This window comes from Pithys albifrons, chromosome 10, assembly GCF_047495875.1.
Source record: "Pithys albifrons albifrons isolate INPA30051 chromosome 10, PitAlb_v1, whole genome shotgun sequence".
NCBI lineage: Eukaryota > Metazoa > Chordata > Aves > Passeriformes > Thamnophilidae > Pithys > Pithys albifrons.
The window spans coordinates 17,759,795-17,778,357 of record NC_092467.1 but is presented as its reverse complement, the minus strand read 5'-3'; the positions used below and the strand labels follow the sequence as shown (position 1 = coordinate 17,778,357).

General features: G+C 40.6%; 1 protein-coding gene across 3 annotated transcripts; it reads left to right on the top strand.

Moving 5' to 3' along the window:
• Positions 1-1,714: 1,714 nt before the first annotated feature.
• Positions 1,715-17,381, top strand: LRRC8B (leucine rich repeat containing 8 VRAC subunit B). Of its 3 annotated transcripts, none has more exons than XM_071564959.1 (5): positions 1,715-1,832; positions 11,186-11,239; positions 12,080-12,179; positions 12,834-14,992; positions 16,002-17,381. In XM_071564959.1, the coding sequence occupies exons 4-5, from the start codon at positions 12,860-12,862 to the stop codon at positions 16,278-16,280; spliced, it is 2,412 nt and encodes an 803-aa protein (XP_071421060.1). In that variant the 5' UTR covers positions 1,715-1,832; positions 11,186-11,239; positions 12,080-12,179; positions 12,834-12,859; the 3' UTR covers positions 16,281-17,381. The 3 variants fall into 3 exon arrangements, with proteins under 3 accessions (XP_071421060.1, XP_071421061.1, XP_071421064.1); XM_071564960.1 differs by lacking the exon at positions 1,715-1,832 and adding an exon at positions 2,342-2,487; XM_071564963.1 differs by lacking the exon at positions 1,715-1,832 and adding an exon at positions 2,537-2,729.
• Positions 17,382-18,563: the final 1,182 nt, after the last annotated feature.

The window sequence follows — 18,563 nt, the reverse complement described above, 5'->3', positions numbered from 1 at the left end:
TCCTCAGGGAACCCTTAATAGAGCAGAAAATTTGTCTCGATGATGGAAATTGAGATACAGCCAGCTAAGAAGGAGCCAGGTCATGAGACAAAGGGGAATTGGTCTCCTGCGAAGAGAGTGGCCTGCTCTCTGCTGTTTACCAGACCTCATCAAAGACTCTTGAAGCGTTAATTGCAGACAATGCCACGATGCTGACATCTTTGTGATGGCAATAGTGGCTTCTCTGAGGTTAGATTACTATCAAAGTACATCACCTTAAGTAGAAACTATCAGCCTAAAATAAATACATTCTCGGCTAGGCTACTACTGTGACTGCAAGCTAGGAAAACAATCATCCCTTGGGTTTTTTTCAACACACGTTTGCATTAGTATTTTTACGTGTTCGGACTGAGAAGTGAGCTTCACTTTTGTTTTAATTCATTTTTTTTTGCTCAACTGCAACAATTGTGCTTCCACAAAAGTATGCCATATTTTAATCTCTCTTTTAAGTTGAAACTAATACTAGTAGCTACATGTGTACCAAATAAAACTTGAAAATTGTTAACTTTGGCAAAATTTAGTGTCTGTGCTGTTTAAGATGAAGGTGGGTTTTGTACAGCTGTGAAGAAAAGGATTTTGGTGTTTCATGGAGTAAAAGCAGTATTTTGAAAATAGTCCCCTTTTCCATAAAATTGAGGACTGGGCAAAGAATAAACATTACTATGGCAGGATGAGTGTAGGGAGTATAATTATACTGCATAACTGTCGAGTTTTGACTAGGTCCTTGCAATGGATTACTAATAATGAAAATATGTCAGGACAATTACTTGACTAGATTGAGCTGTTTGTGAGACTAAGAGGAGGCAGACAGAGCCCATTTGTCCCAGATCTTTGCAGAAATCTAGGTAGGGATCAAAATTTTTCTTCAGGCTTTCATGCCTTTATCCAGCAGAATCGGCCTCTTCAGACATCTGGAGGAGGGAGCTGCACTGTCTGCAGACGAAATAAGAAAGTCAAATGAACCTACTGTTGAGCTTTTTTAAAACATTGTGTTTATTTGTGAACTTTATTATATTGCTATCAGGTTTTCGGGGGAACTGAAGAGCCATAGAAGGGTCCTGCCGTACGGACTTTTGCCTGCTGCTGTCAGACAGGATGGTGGACAGCGGGTGTCCCCGGCTGCGGTGAGGAGCGTCCCGCTGCCGCCGGACAGGGGCGGCGGGGATGGCCCGGAGGGGATGCTCCGGCGGGGATGTGCCGGTGCCGCTTTCCAGAGTGGAACCACGCGGTAACAGCCCCCCGCCGTCCCCGGCCCCGCTCCTTCCGCTCGCACCCAGCTGAGGCCTCCGAGGGTTTAAATCGCCTCTTTGCGAGTGTCACGTTCCCTGTTTTTATTTTCTAACGGTTGGCGATGCGATCGTTTTGCCACTTCCTCCTCCCGCTCTGCGGCGGCACGAGCTGTTTAAATGCCGGCCCCGCGGGGGCGGCGGCGCCGCGCCGAGGCGCTCTGTGCGGGGCGGGCACAGCGGCGGTGCCGGCGGGCACGGCGGGGCCCAGGTGTGCCCAGGTGTGCCGGGCCGGGCCGGGCCGGGCCGGGGCGTGGCGCTTTGTGCGGCTCTGCCCCTCACCGGGCCCTGCCGCGGCTCCGCTGGGCGCGCGCCATTGGCTGCGCGGGCGGTCACGTGACCCGTCGGCGGGCGGGGCCGCGCCCAGACGCGCCGGTTGGAGCCGGTGCCGGTTCCTCGCGCTGCGCCGCGGCTGCCGCGGGGACAGAGCGGGGTGCGGAGCGCCGGCCCCGCCGCGACGGGCGGGCGGGGAGGGACAGGCGGCAGCAGCGACGGCGGCAGCGGCAGGTAAGGGATGGGCGCCGGTAAGGGACTGGCGGCCGCAGGTGACAGGTGCCCCGTGCCCCCGGCGCGGGAGGGGCGCAGGAACGGAAGGAGAGGAAGCATTGCGGAGCGGGTCTTTCCGAGCGCAGCGCGTCGCTGGCTCTCGTCGCCCCCGGTCCTGCCGGGGCTGCCTCTCCGCCAGCGAAGCAGGATGGCGCTGCCGTCCCGCGGGGCGCCCGGCGCGCTCCCGGCAGCGCGGTGAGCCTGCGCGGCGGCCGCCCCTGCCCGGCGAGGGGGCCGCCTCACCTGCCGGGGGGCCGCTCACCTGCCTGGCGGTGGGGCTGCTCACCTGCCGCGCCGCGCGGGGCTCACAGCGGGGCTCTGCCTGCCCCGGGGCCGCGGGCGGGGCGCGGCACAGAACCGTTCTCTGGTTTGCGTAACCGGTGTCTGCGTGTCCTCGGCTGACCCGGGCGCTACAGGTCGCCCGGGCAGCTGCCACCCTTCGGCCCCGGGCGAGGCACCTGCCCGCGAGGAAGGGGCCAAGTCCCAGCCGATCCGGAAGGGACGAAGCAGTTAAGTCGGTGTTGAGGCCTGATAGTCTGAGTGTCGAACAAGAACCGTCCTTTTTGCTCTCTCTTCCTTTCCTCTGTCCGGCCCATGCGTTTCTCATCCGCAGCAGGTCAGTGATCTCGCAGCGGCCCTTGCGTGGTACCTTCTCCTGGCGCCCGGACCGAGCTGTCCTGGTGACACCAGGCTTACTGCGGGCTCAGTGGTGACACTGAGGCACCTTCCTGACTTCGGTTCAGAACGGAGTTTACCCGTGGTGAATGCTGCAGTGGACCAGATTCCATAGGAGTGATTAAAGCAGACTTCCCTAAACCTTCATTTTATATTAGGATTATAATTAATTATGCTGATAAGGTAAGCTGTGTTCGAAGTGGCCCCTAGTGTGGTCATTTAAAACTATACCTTTCAGGTAGTCCAAGAATAAGTTAAGTAGCTGTGGGGTCACTTGTGGCTTCAAGTATTTAAGCTGTATATTCCAAGGTCTCCCAGCTTTCCTTGTCTGTTTGCTGAAGGAATAACGTAAGGCATCAATTATTTCTAATGCCTCAGCTTATTGATCTGCCTGGTTTGATTTCAACTTACAAGAGGGGTGTGAAGGCAGAGCCCATGATATTTAAAGTAGTGAAATATTACGGTACTTGTAGAACTTAGCAAGTGTTGTCTAACTATATTGTGTGTGTTTTCTTTACTCTGTGTAGCACAGCTGGCTGGCTGGGGAATAGAAGAGTTCTCCTCAGTAACTTTTCTTCAGTATCTGTGGTGCTGAGCAGGGCAAAGGACATGAAATGAAAGCGGAAAGGAGAATGGCCACAGCAGGGAACCAGTAGTTAGTTTTTTTAAGGGTTTTCCCCAGTGTTTAAGACATTCTGTTGTAGCTAGATAACAAAATGTTTATCACACAGTATGACATTAGCATATGTTATTACATTCTTCTGAGTTTTATGTTAGCATAATGTAACTGAGCTTCAGCTTCAGTAGGATTCATGTAACTTTTAGAAATTTGACTCTTAACATGCTTGTTCCCTTACACTTTTGAGAGAAGGGAGTTGCTGCTCAGACCTGTATTTTTTTTCTTTTTTCAGGAAAATGGTATTTTCATGGGGAGAAAAAGAAAATTGCTTTTTGCTTATCGCAAGTTACCAATTTAGCTGTTTAAAGTTAACGAAACCATGCTGAACAATTTTTAGAGATCGATCAACAATGTTAAAGAAACATCCATCAGTATTTCAGCATTGTAAAATGAACTTTGTAGAGCAGTATGTCACTGTCAAATAAATGTTTTTCCAAGGGGTTTCTGAAGGCTGGTGGAGGGGGAAGTCTTATGTTCTGTAGCTGCTGCTGTGCCTGCTCTGCCTGACATGCCACAGGTAGCAAAGGAGGCTGTGGTACTGAAATGCTGCTTCAGCTTACAATACCTACTGCTAAAGCCATAAAGCTTTACTTAGCTAGGATTAGAAATGGATGTTTCATGTGACTAAAGGGATGTGTGGTTTATATGGGTCTCTCTGCTGCCTATCTGGATGTTTCACACTGATGGCTGTATTCTGTGCACTAACCTGTGGGCTGTATTTATACTTTCCGTAGGCATCCTTATAGCAGCTGTTCAGGTGTTGCCTTGCAAACAGTGCTACTCTGCTAGTTGTTCTTGCAGTTACTCTTCCTAAAGTTAAGTTAGCAGTCTGTGCTATAGTCATGAAGCTATTTTGTTCAGATGCCATGGCTAGCCATGTAGAAAGGCAGGGAATCTAAAGTGGAATTAATATTCTAATGTTTAAACAAGCTGTCTTTTTAATGTTTAAATGATATAGGTTATATAATTCCAATTAGGGTTTTACCAGACTTGGTAGGTGGGCTTCAGTTTGTTATAGTTATGCTTGGGTTTGGGGATTCTTTACCCCAAGAGTTGTTAGTGTGGTACGAATGAGTTCTGGATTTATTTTTTAACTGGTTGAGATCTAATTGTAATTCAATATTGAACTCGTGTCATTTATGGTTTCCCCAGACATTTGATTTAAACTTACCGATATGAAAAGGCTGGTCTTTAAGGAAGGCAGATAATGCAGCTCTCAATAAAGCTGTTTCAGATGCAGTTTGAGCTATAGTGCTGACATACCCTCCTCTGGTGTACACCTGAGGGGGTTCTGGGGTCTTTAAACAATCAGAAGTGAATTGTGGAGAAAACTTGTAAAGGAGTATCTTCAATTTTGTTCTCATTTGTGCCATTATCTTTCAAAATAATGTATTTGCACACGCTGAAATAAATTATGTGAGTGCATTTCCATCATAAGGGCTCAGCTTCTAAATGTGTTCCAGCTAGAATGCAATTTATTATGCTGAAATTGAGAATTTAGTTGACTGTGAGAAACTGAAGGGATTAAAAATGCCAATAAGAATAGGGTAGTAACACAATCTGGTTGCTGCTAATTGTTAGTAGACTTAAGACATGGCTACAAACACTTTGGGTTTTGGGTGATAATGGTTTGTGTTGTGATTTTAGTTTAAGGGAAGCACCGTTCAGTTTTGTGGCACAGCAGCTATAAATCTATGGTCATGTAGTTTATTCAGGCTTAATTAAAGTGTCATTGATTTTAGACCTCTTACTTCAAACCCCTGAAAATGTAACCCCTTATTTCCCAGACATTATTGCCTTCGTTTTCTGGGGACAGTATCTATAGTCTGTGAGTAGTTCAGGTTGTGAAATATTTATTTAGCTATTTTTTTGGTAGCTGAAGTTCATCTACATCCAAATTTAAAGGTCTAGCAAGCTGAAATTTAAGAATTGCACATATAGATTTTAGTGCTAAGTATTCATCTTTTAAACTAGTTTTACATCTGAATGAAAACAAAATCTTGATGTGCATTTGTTGTGTAATCCAAAATATTTGAAGAAGGGAAGGAATTTGAAAATTTTTAACTAAAAACTGTCTGTTTCTAGGCATTGTTTAAATTATTTACTAGATAAACTATCATTTCAAACCCATGCCAATCCAAGTGTGAAAATGATTATTATTTACCCAGTGCCTTTGCAGTACAGGAAAACTGCTTTCCAAGTAAATACTTTTTATTAAACATTAACATTGTTTAAATACTGTGGTGACACTGACTCAAAGTTGGGAAAGCACCAAAACATTGCTTAATTGAGGTGAGGTGGGATATGTCAATACTCAAGTGCCGTAACTGAACAGGAGTTAAAAGTAGTGTCTGCTTTGCTTCAAAGTATTACTCAGTTTCTTACAAGACTGGGGTTAGAGGTCTTTTACTTCAAAGTTCTTAATTGCTTCAGTTCATTATAAAACTCTGGCTCTTGTTTTTGAAGTTATCAAACTTGGCTTCACACCAAAAAGTGTGTTTCTTGTAGTACTGCCCTCTGAAAAACCTTACAGGTTTAGGTCTCCTCAGACAGCCTACTGAAAAAAGGAAATTTTGTGCCATAGAAGGCTGTTGAACAGCATGCTTGGTCTTGATGGAAGTACAAAGGGTGAACATGGGTCCTAAACTAACTTGGTGTTTGTTCAGGAGACAAAACTTACCTGCAGACTCCTCTTATGATCTGGCCAAATTAATCCTGTGGACAAAAGATCTGCACAGCATCGGTTTGAACCTGTTAACTACGGAGGGGATCACTAACACCTCAGTGTGCCATGGTCTCCAGTCAGAACCACTGCAGTTTGTTGTACTGTTTTCTTTTTAAAACCTTATGGAACTCTTTCCAATAACTTTTTATCTGTTAGTGAGGTTTGCCACGTTTCTTTAGGAATTTCCAAGGAGACTCATGCTAGCAGAGCTGTTTTTCAGTGGGAGTTTTGGCAGTCTTCTTATAATTTCCTCTTTAAAGTGAAATATGTGAAATGTACAACTGCTTGAAGAAATGTAAATTAATGGAGCAAATAAAGAGTGCTAGAGTTTCCACTGAGAACACAAATAATTAAATTGTTAGTTAAATACTAGGGTGAAACAAGATAATGTTTCTATTGTATGACCAATACAAAGCACTCTCTTCTAAACAGGTGCTTGTGTTACTGTAGTCAGTGTTTTAGATGCTAATAGGTCTCTTAAGTTAAAATCTTTTTTTAATGCCTCTTTGAGTTTGAATACTGTGCTGCTTTAGTGTCTCAGTACTAACTATTGCTTGCTAGAAATGTTTAGATTTGATTCAGAGCTGGATTCAGCTTGGTTTGGGGATCTGAGCAAGCACTGTGGCTGTAAATGCAGTGATACACTCTGGGCAAGTACATGGCTTGCTCTCAGAGAGATCAGTTGGTGCAATTATGTGCCAAACAAAGCTGGTTTACCTTTCATTTTACTGTAGTTTTTTTACCATTAGATGGCTTATCTGTTTGACTCTGAAATATACTTGTTCAGAAACTCAGGTTTGTACCTGCTTGTCCATTTTTCTACATTTTGGTTTGCAGGGGTTTTTGTGTAAACTATTTCTTACCTACTGTCTATTTGGTTGTAAACTTGGGTTTAAACTGAATCTTTTTCTTGCCAGTACCTGCCTTTCTAGGAGCATAGGTTCTGACCTCTTTCAGCTAGAGCACAATCCTTAGCACCTTGGACTTAACTTGAAGAGAGGGCTGGAGAAAGTGCTTGTACTAGTCAAAGTATTTATGTGTGAATTTGTATTTAAAATTGCTCTACAGAATAGACTAGTATTAAATAAAAAACACATTTAACATAACTTTTAAATACATATGTTACAATACAACTTTATTACAGAGTTTAATGTTCAAAGTAGTTGATTGTTTTTCCCTCTCCCATCTGCTGTTTAGAGTTAAGCTCAAGTAACTTCCCGCACTTCGGCAGATCTGACATGATTCGTTACCGTGGGTCCTGCAGGTGTGTAATTTTAACTACCCAGGCAACCAAAATGTCTGAAGATGATCCATCTCTCCAGTGGGTATTTGACCAGTGACATATTTTACAACCAAAGTTTACTTCTTTACTGGCCTTCCTTGAATAGAGAAAAGGCTCAGTACTTGGTTATCAATGATATTTAATGAGAATTTAACTTAATATGGCTCAAGGAAGACAGTGCTTTTCTGGAGTGCTGCAGGCATAGGATGGAGATGCGTAATGTTACGTATCTAATCCTGCACAGTCAGATTTCAAGAGTAAGTCTTGTGCTTGTAAAGCAAATTGAATTGGAATAAAGCATATTTTCAATTTGGATTATACTGCAGAATAAAGTATTTTTCATGCATTAAGTGTACCAGAGAGAGAAAGGAAGTAATCGAATAAACTTGTGTGTTCTGAATTTAGGTGAAGCTGCCTTTAAGTTGGGTTTTTTTTCACCTAAGGCCTTTTGTGTTGAACCTGGGAATGTTCCAGCTTTAGGTAGTTGAGGAAAATGAAATACACTTGCCATGTTGGACTCCTATTTCTCTCTGCTTCTTGAAGGTATGGTAGTGTTAGGGATGGGTAGTAAGTTGCTTGATTTTTGCAAGATTTTTTTATCAGTGCGTGTGCTGTGTAGTTGACTCTGAAGCAGTAGCAGACAAGACCAAGGCTTGTAAAGCAAAAATAAGGAAGTAAGAGTAGACTAACTTACTAAATTTTAAACTATGCTTGCACATTTTTTCTCCAGAAGTTATTCGGCTGTATATTCTTACGTAAGCCTTCTCCAGAGAGCAAGGACTGCTGCTTAAACAGTGTAAGACTTCACTGTTACTGTTCTATACATCATGTTCAGCTGTCCCGAGAGCAGGAGGGTTTAAGAAAGGGCTGGGGTCAGTCCAGGTACAGATGGTTGAGTTGTAGTTGCAATGACAGTCTCTGGGCATTTGGGGGGACTTCAGGTCTTGATTATTTGAGAGGTTGATATGGCAAATTTGTAGTAGTGTTAGTGTAGTCTTGAACATCAGTGCTTGAGGAATATGCTGGTTATTGTAGAGTGTGAGAATGTCTTTGAGTTTATTTTAAATACAAGAGGATAATCACTTACACATGTTTAATTATCACCTGTGACCTTCTTCAGAAGGAACTGGAAAGCAGCTTTCTCTAGTCCCGTGTGTATGTTCTGCATTCAGTGGAATACAGATTCAAAACCAATCCCCATCAAAAAGGTCCTGCAACTGAATCCGCCTGTGCACAGAGGTGACCAAAGCACAGGTTCTGAAAGACCATATATCAAATGCAGTGTTTGAATTGAGTAGTCTGCTGCTTAAAGAAGGGGGAGGCAGTCACCTGAATGCTTTTGCTAAGTGGAAGTCTGATGGTGTCATTCTTTATGAAGCCAGACTTGCACCAGAACTCTTTCAGTACCTGACTTGTTCAGAAAATGCTTGAGAAAGGAAACAGTAGCATGCCAAAAGATCTATTGGGTAATGAGTGTGTGTATGGGTAGACCTTGTTTATTTTTTGCCTTTGGGAATTTTCATGAGGGTTTGTTTGCAAACAGAGGCTCAGGCTGTGCAGGTGGAACCGTAAGCAGGTACTAGGAAGTCTCAAAGGTGCCTAGGAAGCAAAACCGATGGGTGTGTTTAGTTTATTATTGGACTTAATTTTCCATGCAAAACTTTGGAAACTAGCAAGAGGCTAAGTTGGTACTGTAGTTCAGGAATCACTTTTGATAAAAAATTAGTGAAACAGACACATTTACTAAGAATGTCAACATTTCCTTGTGTAAGTTGAGAAGCAGCTACTTGAGCTTAAAGAGATTGTCTGAAAACTTTGTGGCTGTATTTCTTCAAGGGAGAAGGGAAAAGAGCACAATGGAGGGACCACAGGAATACCTGTCAGAATGTGCTTTAGTTGTACAAATTTATTTTGATTAATGTGTCAGAAAGACCAGTTGAATACCCTGTGGGGAGGATAAGCAAGGCAGTTACCTTGCTGCAGAGCCATCCCCAAATAAATGTGCCTAAAATTGTGTAGGCAATGACCAAATGACAGAGAAATTAAATGTTAAGTAACCTTTTGGCAGCTAGGGCTGGTGGGGGGTGTTTGATGGTTATAGATAATGTTTTTCAAAATGAGAGCCTTTTATTCACATTCTGGGTATATTTCTATTGATTACAGTTAATAACTCTTGAAGTAAGTAAAAATTGCCTAGATATTAGTGATCTTTATTACTTTATTTTTCTGGCCTTTGTCTCTGTGCTGGTCTGGAGTAACTCTCCTGAAGTCACTTTGCCTGGGGCTAAACTTCACTCTCTCATCTTCTAAGAAAGATTGCCAATTGAATTAGGCCACTTTGAAAAGCTTTCATGGCTTTGATATGGGTTGAAAGCTGCTGGAGATGAGGTTTATCAAACCCATTACAGTTCAGCATTATTCCATTTGATTGATTAGTCACTCTTGGCATACAGACAGGGTTTGAGGAAAAAAAAGTCTTTGGCAAAATTATCATTAATAATGCACGGGTTGATATTACACTCCTATATATCGTGTATTCCTCCAGTGGGAAGCTTTATTTCATGTACCTAGAGTTGTAATGGATATACATGCTTCATTAAAAGGCTTTAAAACATAGCCATTCACTAGACCAGAGTCTGAATATTTAAATACTTGGTATTGTGATACGTTCTGCTAGAAAGTCTTGTAAAACCAAGGGATCTGTGATAGGCACTAACAGCTTTCCATTGCAAGACAGAGTTGACAAAAAAAGCATTTTATAGAAACAGACCTCACAAAATTACACGGGTCAGTCTGACTTTGAGTTCTCAATCTGTAAAAATACAAACTTCTGGTTTTTTAGGAGTATGTCATTGCTTGAAGCAGCTGTATTGGGTGATGCATGTTCTCAAGTATACCAATATGTTTTTCACAGAATTGGCTAGAGTTTCATTTTCTGTTTCCCTTTTTGTAACTTTCAGGGTAAATACTTGATCAAAGAGTGTTAACTGTGTTATTGTTCTCTGAGTTCTGTCCTTTATACGGAACACGTATGCCTTATTCTCCCAGAAACCTCCAATAAGCATTTAGTTATGTAAAATATCTTCTTCAAACATTAGTATCTGTGCCAGTCCCTGATGAGGTTTACATAATTGTCAGGATAAGAATTGTTCCCATCCTTTCACCCTATTTTAAGCTTTCAGCCAGTTCCGTGGTAATTTTGACTTTTCAAATATTTTTGTTAAGAATTTGCTGGGTTTTCCTTTCGTTGTTTTGTTGTTGCATTATTCAATATATTCCCCTTTTTACAAGTTTAACAGAGGTCCCAAGTCTTTCATTTTTATAGCAAAGGTCAAGTAAGTAAGAAGAGTTGACTGGTTATAATTTGAGGTTGGAAATGAAAAGAAATCCTTTTGATTTACTTTTTTTATTTCTGTCTACATTCAAATCAGGCATGTTTGGCTTGAGTCAAGACATGATTCAGATACTCTTTGCAGACTGAAAGCCTTATTTTGAATGGGTTTAATATCTTTTGTGCTTTTATACCTAGAAATTTATATTCAAACCCCAAGAATTACACCAAAAGAACTTATTTTAAAGGCATTTACAAAATGTGCTTTTGGATGTTGAGTGACTGAAGAAATTGCAGTTTCTGAGCTATGGTTATTGCATCTCAGCTGCAGGACTTGTAACTTTATGTAAATGCAAATACTGTTGAGCTTAAATGGCTTTTTAGCACTTAGAAAGGGGACAATAGAGAGGCCATTGCTTTACTTTGCGAAAAGCAACTTTCAGATGGTGACCAATTAAATAATTTGATGGGGATGGCATCTTGTACATCATTAGATCTTTTGCTTGTTGCGTGTTGGATTTTAATATGCTACTGTGGAAGGAGTAATGAGCTGCTGTTCTATACTCACAGTTTTCGGAGTCCAAGTATTTAATGATTTGATGACAATTTATTTTCTCTCCAGGAGTGTATTGGAACCATCCAGTCTTCCTCAGCTGCTTTCCCTTGAGTGGGCCTGGTAAGTTTTTACATTCTATTAAAAACAGCTTTGTCAATGCAAGAAGGGTTAACTTTCAGTCATCCCGCCCCTTTCAAATGTGAATGTGGAGTTAGACTAAGGTTCTACCTTAGTTCAGCTATTGTTTGACTTTCTATGACAATCTGTCAGCTCTGTTTGGAATTGGAAGGTACAGTACTGGTATATCATGAACATGAGCTGTCAGTGTGCCCAGGTGGCCAGGAAGGCCAGTGGCCCCCTGGCTTGCATTGCCAACAGTGTGAACAGCAGGACCAGGGCAGTGAGCATCCCTCTGTGCTCAGCACTGGCGGGGCCACAAATCCTGTGTCCAGTTCTGGGCCCCTCAGTACAGGGAAGACACTGAGGTGCTGGAGCGAGTCCAGAGAAGGGCAGTGTAGCTGGAGAAGGGTCTGAAGCACAAGTCCTGTGAGGAGCAGCCAGGGGAGCAGGAGGGCTCAGTCTGGAGAAGGGAGGGCTCAGAGGGGCCTTGTCACTCTCTAAAATTTCCTGAAAGAGGTTGTAGCCAGGTGGGACTCAGTCTCAGAAGTAACAAGTTCACAGTTACTTGGGAAAAAAACCCAAATTCCTGTTTGGAAGAGAGCAGGCTGTAGGCCGTTTGCTTGGGGGGTTTTTATGTGTTGATTTGACTGCAAAACTTTTGACTTCATTTTCTGCATGATCACATATGAGTATGTACGTACTGTTCCATTTTATGTAGCTGTAGCAATGCAGAGCTTAATGGATCCACAATGAGGCAGCAGTTCTAGTGAAAGCTGAAATGTTTGCTCTCTTTAGGTTAAGCCACTAAAATAAGTATATTAAATTGTTTTCTCCATTCAGAATGAAGACAAATGTAAAGATGGCATGTCCAAGGAATTTTAAAAGGTGTAGACCTCCTGACTGAGCAGTGCTATGTAATTTATTCTCTTTAATTAGTAAAGTAAGTCTGAATCAAATCTATACTTCTTGGGGTTAAGTTTACATATATATATGACAATATTAAACAATAATAAATTGTGCTAGCTTAGTTTTCATTCTGTCAATATTCTAAATTCTCTTGATGGGAGAAGAATTATATAAGAGTATGTAATGCAAAATATTTTTTTTTAATTGGGAAGAATTATTTAATCTGGTAGAAAATTCTAGATTACAAGAGCCATCATGTTAATGTATCACTCTGATTTTGGAATTTTTCACAAATAAGAAATCACTTCTGTTATCTAAGTAGGATGGCAGTTGAAGACGGCTAGTAATATGTCAGCCACTTCTTTAACTTATGCCTGCTTGTTGCTTCTAATTGAACAGTACCCAAATGTTTGGTCAAAAAACACTTTCTCCAAATCTCTGACAATAATTTCACTGTTTATTTTTGTTGTATTCCAAGTACCTTTCCTTAAAATCAGTCCGTGAGATGATGGCTAGGGTCAGGTGTCAGGAGTTCTTGGATCCTTTAGCTAAGCCCTGGAGGCTCGGCCAAATGTTACACATATTTAAAACTCTGAAAATAGTAATAAGCTTCAAGTATTTAATGGTGAGATAAATTGTTTTTAACAATTCTCTGACTAAGTCTTTTCTTTTTTTTTCCCTCTGCCAGCTGCTGTTCTCTCACAGGTGAAAGTCATGATCACGCTAACAGAACTCAAATGCTTAGCAGATGCCCAGTCATCCTACCACATACTAAAACCATGGTGGGATGTCTTCTGGTATTACCTCACCATGATAATGCTGCTAGTTGCTGTGCTCGCTGGGGCTCTCCAGATTACTCAAACCAGAGTATTGTGTTGTCTTCCTTGCAAGCTAGAATTTGACAATCATTGTGCTGTGCCTTGGGATTTAGTTAAAGCCAACCTTAACATGTCAGCTAGCTCTCCAGCACCGATAATCATCCCGCTTAAAATCCAGAATTACCTCCATCGGCAGCAGTATTCCTACATTGATGCAGTGTGTTATGAGAGACAGCTTCACTGGTTTGCCAAATTTTTCCCATACTTAGTGCTTTTGCATACCTTTATTTTTGCAGCTTGCAGTAATTTCTGGCTTTACTATCCTAGTACAAGTTCGAGGCTTGAGCACTTCGTAGCTGTTCTTCAGAAGTGCTTTGATTCCCCGTGGACAACGCGCGCCCTCTCAGAAACAGTCGCTGAGCAGTCTGCGAGGAAGTTGCCAATAGCCAAATCAAAAACAGTGATTTCATCACCCGGGTGTTCAGGAGACATAGGGGCCAGCAGACAGTCCCTGCCATATTCACAACATGGCTTGGAAACAACTGGAAGAGAAAATTCAAGTGTTCTTGACAAAAAAGAAGGGGAACAAGCTAAAGCTATATTTGAAAAAGTGAAGAAATTCAGAGTACATGCCGAAGAAAAGGATGTCGTATATACAGTGTATATGAAACAGATTATAGTGAAAGTCTTCGTAGTTGTCATAATAGTAATTTATGTCCCCTACTATTTATCATTTATTACACTTGAAATTGATTGTGTAGTTAATGTTCAAGCCTTTACAGGCTACAAAAGGTACCAGTGTGTTTATTCACTAGCAGAAATTTTTAAAGTTTTGGCTTCATTTTATGTTGTTTTAGTGATCTTCTATGGATTAACTTGTACTTACAGTTTGTGGTGGATGTTAAGAAGTTCACTTAAGCAATATTCTTTTGAGAAGTTGAGAGAAAAAAGTAATTACACTGATATACCTGATGTAAAGAATGATTTTGCATTTATTCTCCACTTGGCAGATCAGTATGATCCTCTTTATTCCCAACGATTCTCAATATTCCTGTCTGATTTGAGTGAAAATGAACTGAAACAGATAAATCTTAACAATGAATGGTCAGTGGAAAAACTGAAAAATAAACTAGTAAGAAATTCCCAAGACAAGACTGAACTTCACCTTTTCATGTTAAATGGTCTTCCAGACAGTGTCTTTGAACTGGCAGAAATAGAAGTCTTAAGCCTGGAACTAATTCCTGAAGCCAAACTTCCTTCAGCTGTGACTCAGCTTGTCAATCTCAGAGAACTCAATGTTTATTATTCGTCACTTACAATGGATTATCCAGCAGTCACCTTTTTAGAGGAAAATCTGAAAACATTGCGCTTGAAATCTAGCGAGATGGGAAGAATTCCCTTTTGGGTCTTTTATCTAAAAAACCTACAAGAATTGTGCTTAACAGGACATTTCATGCTAGATCATCACAACTCCATATACAATGAAGGCTTTCAGGGGCTAAAAAATCTGAGATCAATTCACTTAAAAAACAACCTTTCCCGTATACCCCAAGTGGTTACAGATCTTCTGCCTTCCTTACAACACTTGTCTGTCAACAATGAGGGAAATAAACTGCTAGTGCTAAATAACCTGAAGAAGCTGGTAAACCTGAGAACCTTGGAGTTAATCTGCTGTGATTTAGAGCGCATTCCTCATTCCATTTTTACCCTAAACAATTTGCATGAAATTGACTTAAAAGAAAATAATCTCAGAACAGTGGAAGAAATAATTAGTTTTCAACATCTTAAGAATCTTTCTTGCTTAAAATTGTGGCACAACAGTATTTCATATGTCCCAGTGCAGATTGGTGCATTATCAAACCTGGAACAATTGTATCTAAATTATAATAATATTAAAAATGTTCCATTGCAGCTGTTTCTTTGTAAAAAATTACACTATTTGGATCTTAGCTATAATAAGCTAACCTCCATCCCTGAAGAAATCGGTTTTCTGACCAATCTGCAGTACTTGGCTTTGACAAAGAACCACGTAAGTAGAACTTTGAATTACTACTCAAAGAAAACCCACATCCAAAACTTAACCTGCTATTTCATCTGGAACACCTCTGGCTCAAAATGATTTTGTGGTCTTCATGATTAAAGTAAACCCAGAAAGCTGAAGAAAAGGGGTGGTTCTTGTTTAATTACTCAAACATATCAGCAAAGCTCACATAATACTGAATAAGCACTATCCTGGTCTGTAACAGCTTAAGAGCTTGATGCAGAGATAGCATGTCACGGTGAGTGTGGCTGCAGAAACATATCTTCCTTTTCCCTGCAGCTGTGTATCTGAAGTGGTATTTTAATGGAAGTGAACAATGTTAATTTTTACCTTAAAATGTGAAACTGAAGAATGTAGTGAATCAACAGCTAGTTGATGAGCAGCTCAGCTGTCTAGTTGGGAAGAGGAAAATAATTATGGTTAGTAACCTCATCAGCAGTGCTAACCTGTCTTGCTTACTTGTGTGGGACTCGGGCTTGTGACTTCAGACTTCTTTTGAAGCTTATGATTGTTTTCAGTGATGAGGGTGGGTGTGGAAGTTACATGTCAGTAGTGTGGACCAGGACTACTGTACTGCACAGATAACTGCTTGTACAGGTTTCACAGCACAGAGGCTGCTAGTGTCTCTCCACAGTCTGTGTTTGTCCTTCATTAAGTGATTCTTAGGAGACAGCAGCCTCTTTATCTCCCCTGCCACCTGCACACCTTTGCATGCCCTTCTGCGCATGCACACGCGGATGTGCTCCCCCTCCACGCTTGGCCTGACTCCTGCCAGTAGCTGAGCAGCTTTGTAACAAAATATGTATGATAAACTATTGTAGTGCTCTCAAGCACTTGATCACATAACAATAGAAGCATTGCAGTCTGCCTTTTTCTTATCCGTTCATGAACTAAGAGGGGTTTTTAAACTAAAATGGGCAATACCAAAACATGCAGCTGTGCGTGGGCTGACAGCTTCTAACATACTTTATTTTTGTTCTTCTCTTCCTTTTTCTAGATTGAAATGCTGCCTGATGGATTGTTTCAGTGCAAAAAGCTGCAATTTCTTCTTCTGGGAAATAACAGTCTGATGAATTTGTCCCCTTTTGTGGGTCAGCTACTGAATCTTGTTCACTTAGAGCTCATTGGAAACTATCTTGAATCACTTCCTGCTGAACTGGAAGAATGTCAGTTCTTAAAGCGAAATAGTCTTATTGTAGAAGAAAGGTTGTTAAAAACACTTCCACTTCGTGTAAGAGAGCGTTTGCAGACATGCTCAGATAAGTCTCAAGTTTAAAATGAAACTGCATCATTGCATTTTACAACTCTTTGTTTAATATCTCTTAAAGATCTGTATAGGTAGAGAGAAACAAAGGAGAGAGAACAATTTACAAGTCAGTCTTAAATGCATTGAACTGAGTTGATTGTATTGGAAAAGAAAAAATTATTTAGATTCAAAAATGCAGGCTTTTACAGGTAAACATGTTTGAAAAAACTGAAACATATTTGGTTAGGTTCTACTGCTTGTAATAATTCAGTTAAATGTTTATGGTACTATTGAAATGGAAGAGGTGATTGCCTGGCTATTGTGAAAGTGTGTGTACTTTTTTCCTATGAGAATTTTTTCTGTTGATAGTGATGATTTTAAACAGTTTCATCTCCTGCCATATGAAGTCTAAGAACAGTCTGGAATTAGTTTCTAAGTATGACCTCTTCACTAACTTAGAATGTATTAATTAAGATTTTAAACCATTTGAGCAGTTTAATTGCATGGGATATACTGAGAGTAATTTTGCAACATAATTTTTGAAGCTTTTGACAAGTACTAAGCATTAATTCAGTAATTGTGGGAGATGCCATTTGAATCTTGCTATTAAATACTTAGAACCAGCTTCAGCATTTAGTCTTAAAAATAGTAAACACAAAATAAACTGTTGCCTTGAAATTGGGAGGAATCAGAAGAATCTGTTGTACTTGTGTACCAGACACCCAATCTTACATTACTGATCTCCAGAGACAACGGTGGCAAACCACACAAAGCAGTTGCAAAGTTGTCTTCTGTATGTTGTGAGCATCCCAGGTGTTAGTGTAGTGTATGTTGCTGATGAATATTTTTATAATTTCTCCTTATTGACTCCCTCAGTGCTGCTTCTCCACACCCAGTTACAGGGGAGCAGATGAAGGAGGCTTGTATTACACAGGGACAGAAAGACACAGGTGAAAGAAACTTAAATAATCACACAGCTTATAAGCACTTGGGAGGAAAAGACAGGAAGCATTATAAGCTTTGCCTCTTCTAGGGATGTAATAATTTCATAAATTATAGTGGTGGGATAAACTCTTATACCATCCTTAATACATGCAAAACTGGATGGAAATAAAATGGTTCCTGACTTCATTCTTCTGCTGTGTGCTGTTTTATTGTATTTGAAGTCTTAATTTTCATGATGTTTGTCATGTCCACTATAAATGTAAGTTACACCCCTGGGGAAAAAAATTGCATACTTTCCAAAAACATATTTGAAAACATTCTGTATTATTTTAAAGTTTCAAAAACAATCTCAATTATGGGTTAAACAGATGATGTAAACTGTGCTCTTAATGATTTTGTCTTCATGAGTGGGCTAACTATGCATTCCAGTTTGAAATAACAAATCATCACAGATAAAACCAGTTTTAGTACTAGACTACTTTTAGTCATCTCTTGTTCCCATTCCACTTCCAGTTTTGTGGAGTGTAAGGTTTATTTTGAATGAAAATGCCCAAACAAGTCTGATCAACATGGAAGTAGGAGATGTCTCTGCAGTAGCAGTGCAAGAGGTGAATGTTTATTCACTGTACTGATGGCATTCCAAAGACCTTTGTAGTTAAGCACTTTTCTTCTCAGGGAACCAAAATGTGGTAAAATTACTGCTTTCTGTGTAGTTTTAGAAATGTTTGGTGTAAACTGGTTAGTTGTGTTTGTTCCAGCAGCACTGGTCTGCACATAATCTTTCATAGTGTCTGTATATAACTCCAAACTCTGTCAACTAATTTTGAGTTGCATAATAGTCCCATAGGAATTGACATGCTTCACCAACAGAGCTGGTTGTGGTAGATGTGATTAAACCAGAGTGCATTGATTTACAGCCCTGTGGCAAGACTTGTGTTAATAATTGCAATAGGCCTGTCTGGACTTTATAACTTAATATTTAAGAACACTTTATGCCAGAATTTGACACACAAGACTTGCAGTCTAGTAATTTTTAAAAGATTAATCAAGCATTTTCATTAAACCTTTTTTTCTCAATTGGAAAGCTGTGTTGAAAAAGTTAAACAAGCAAGTAACTGACTTGGCCAATAGCTTCAACTTTTTAGCAGTGCATCTGTCCTTTCCCATAATCAGCCAAACTGATGAAGGTGAATAATGATCTTAAACATGCATTTTACACTAGTTCTGTCAGGAGTGAAATAACAGAAATAACTTGCAGAAAGGTACTTTATTTCTAAAATGTGTAACCTCAAAGGAAATGCGTAAGAATAGTAATATTGCTTTATAGGTTAAATGGGTTACATTTTTTGCAGACTTTAATATTGGTTC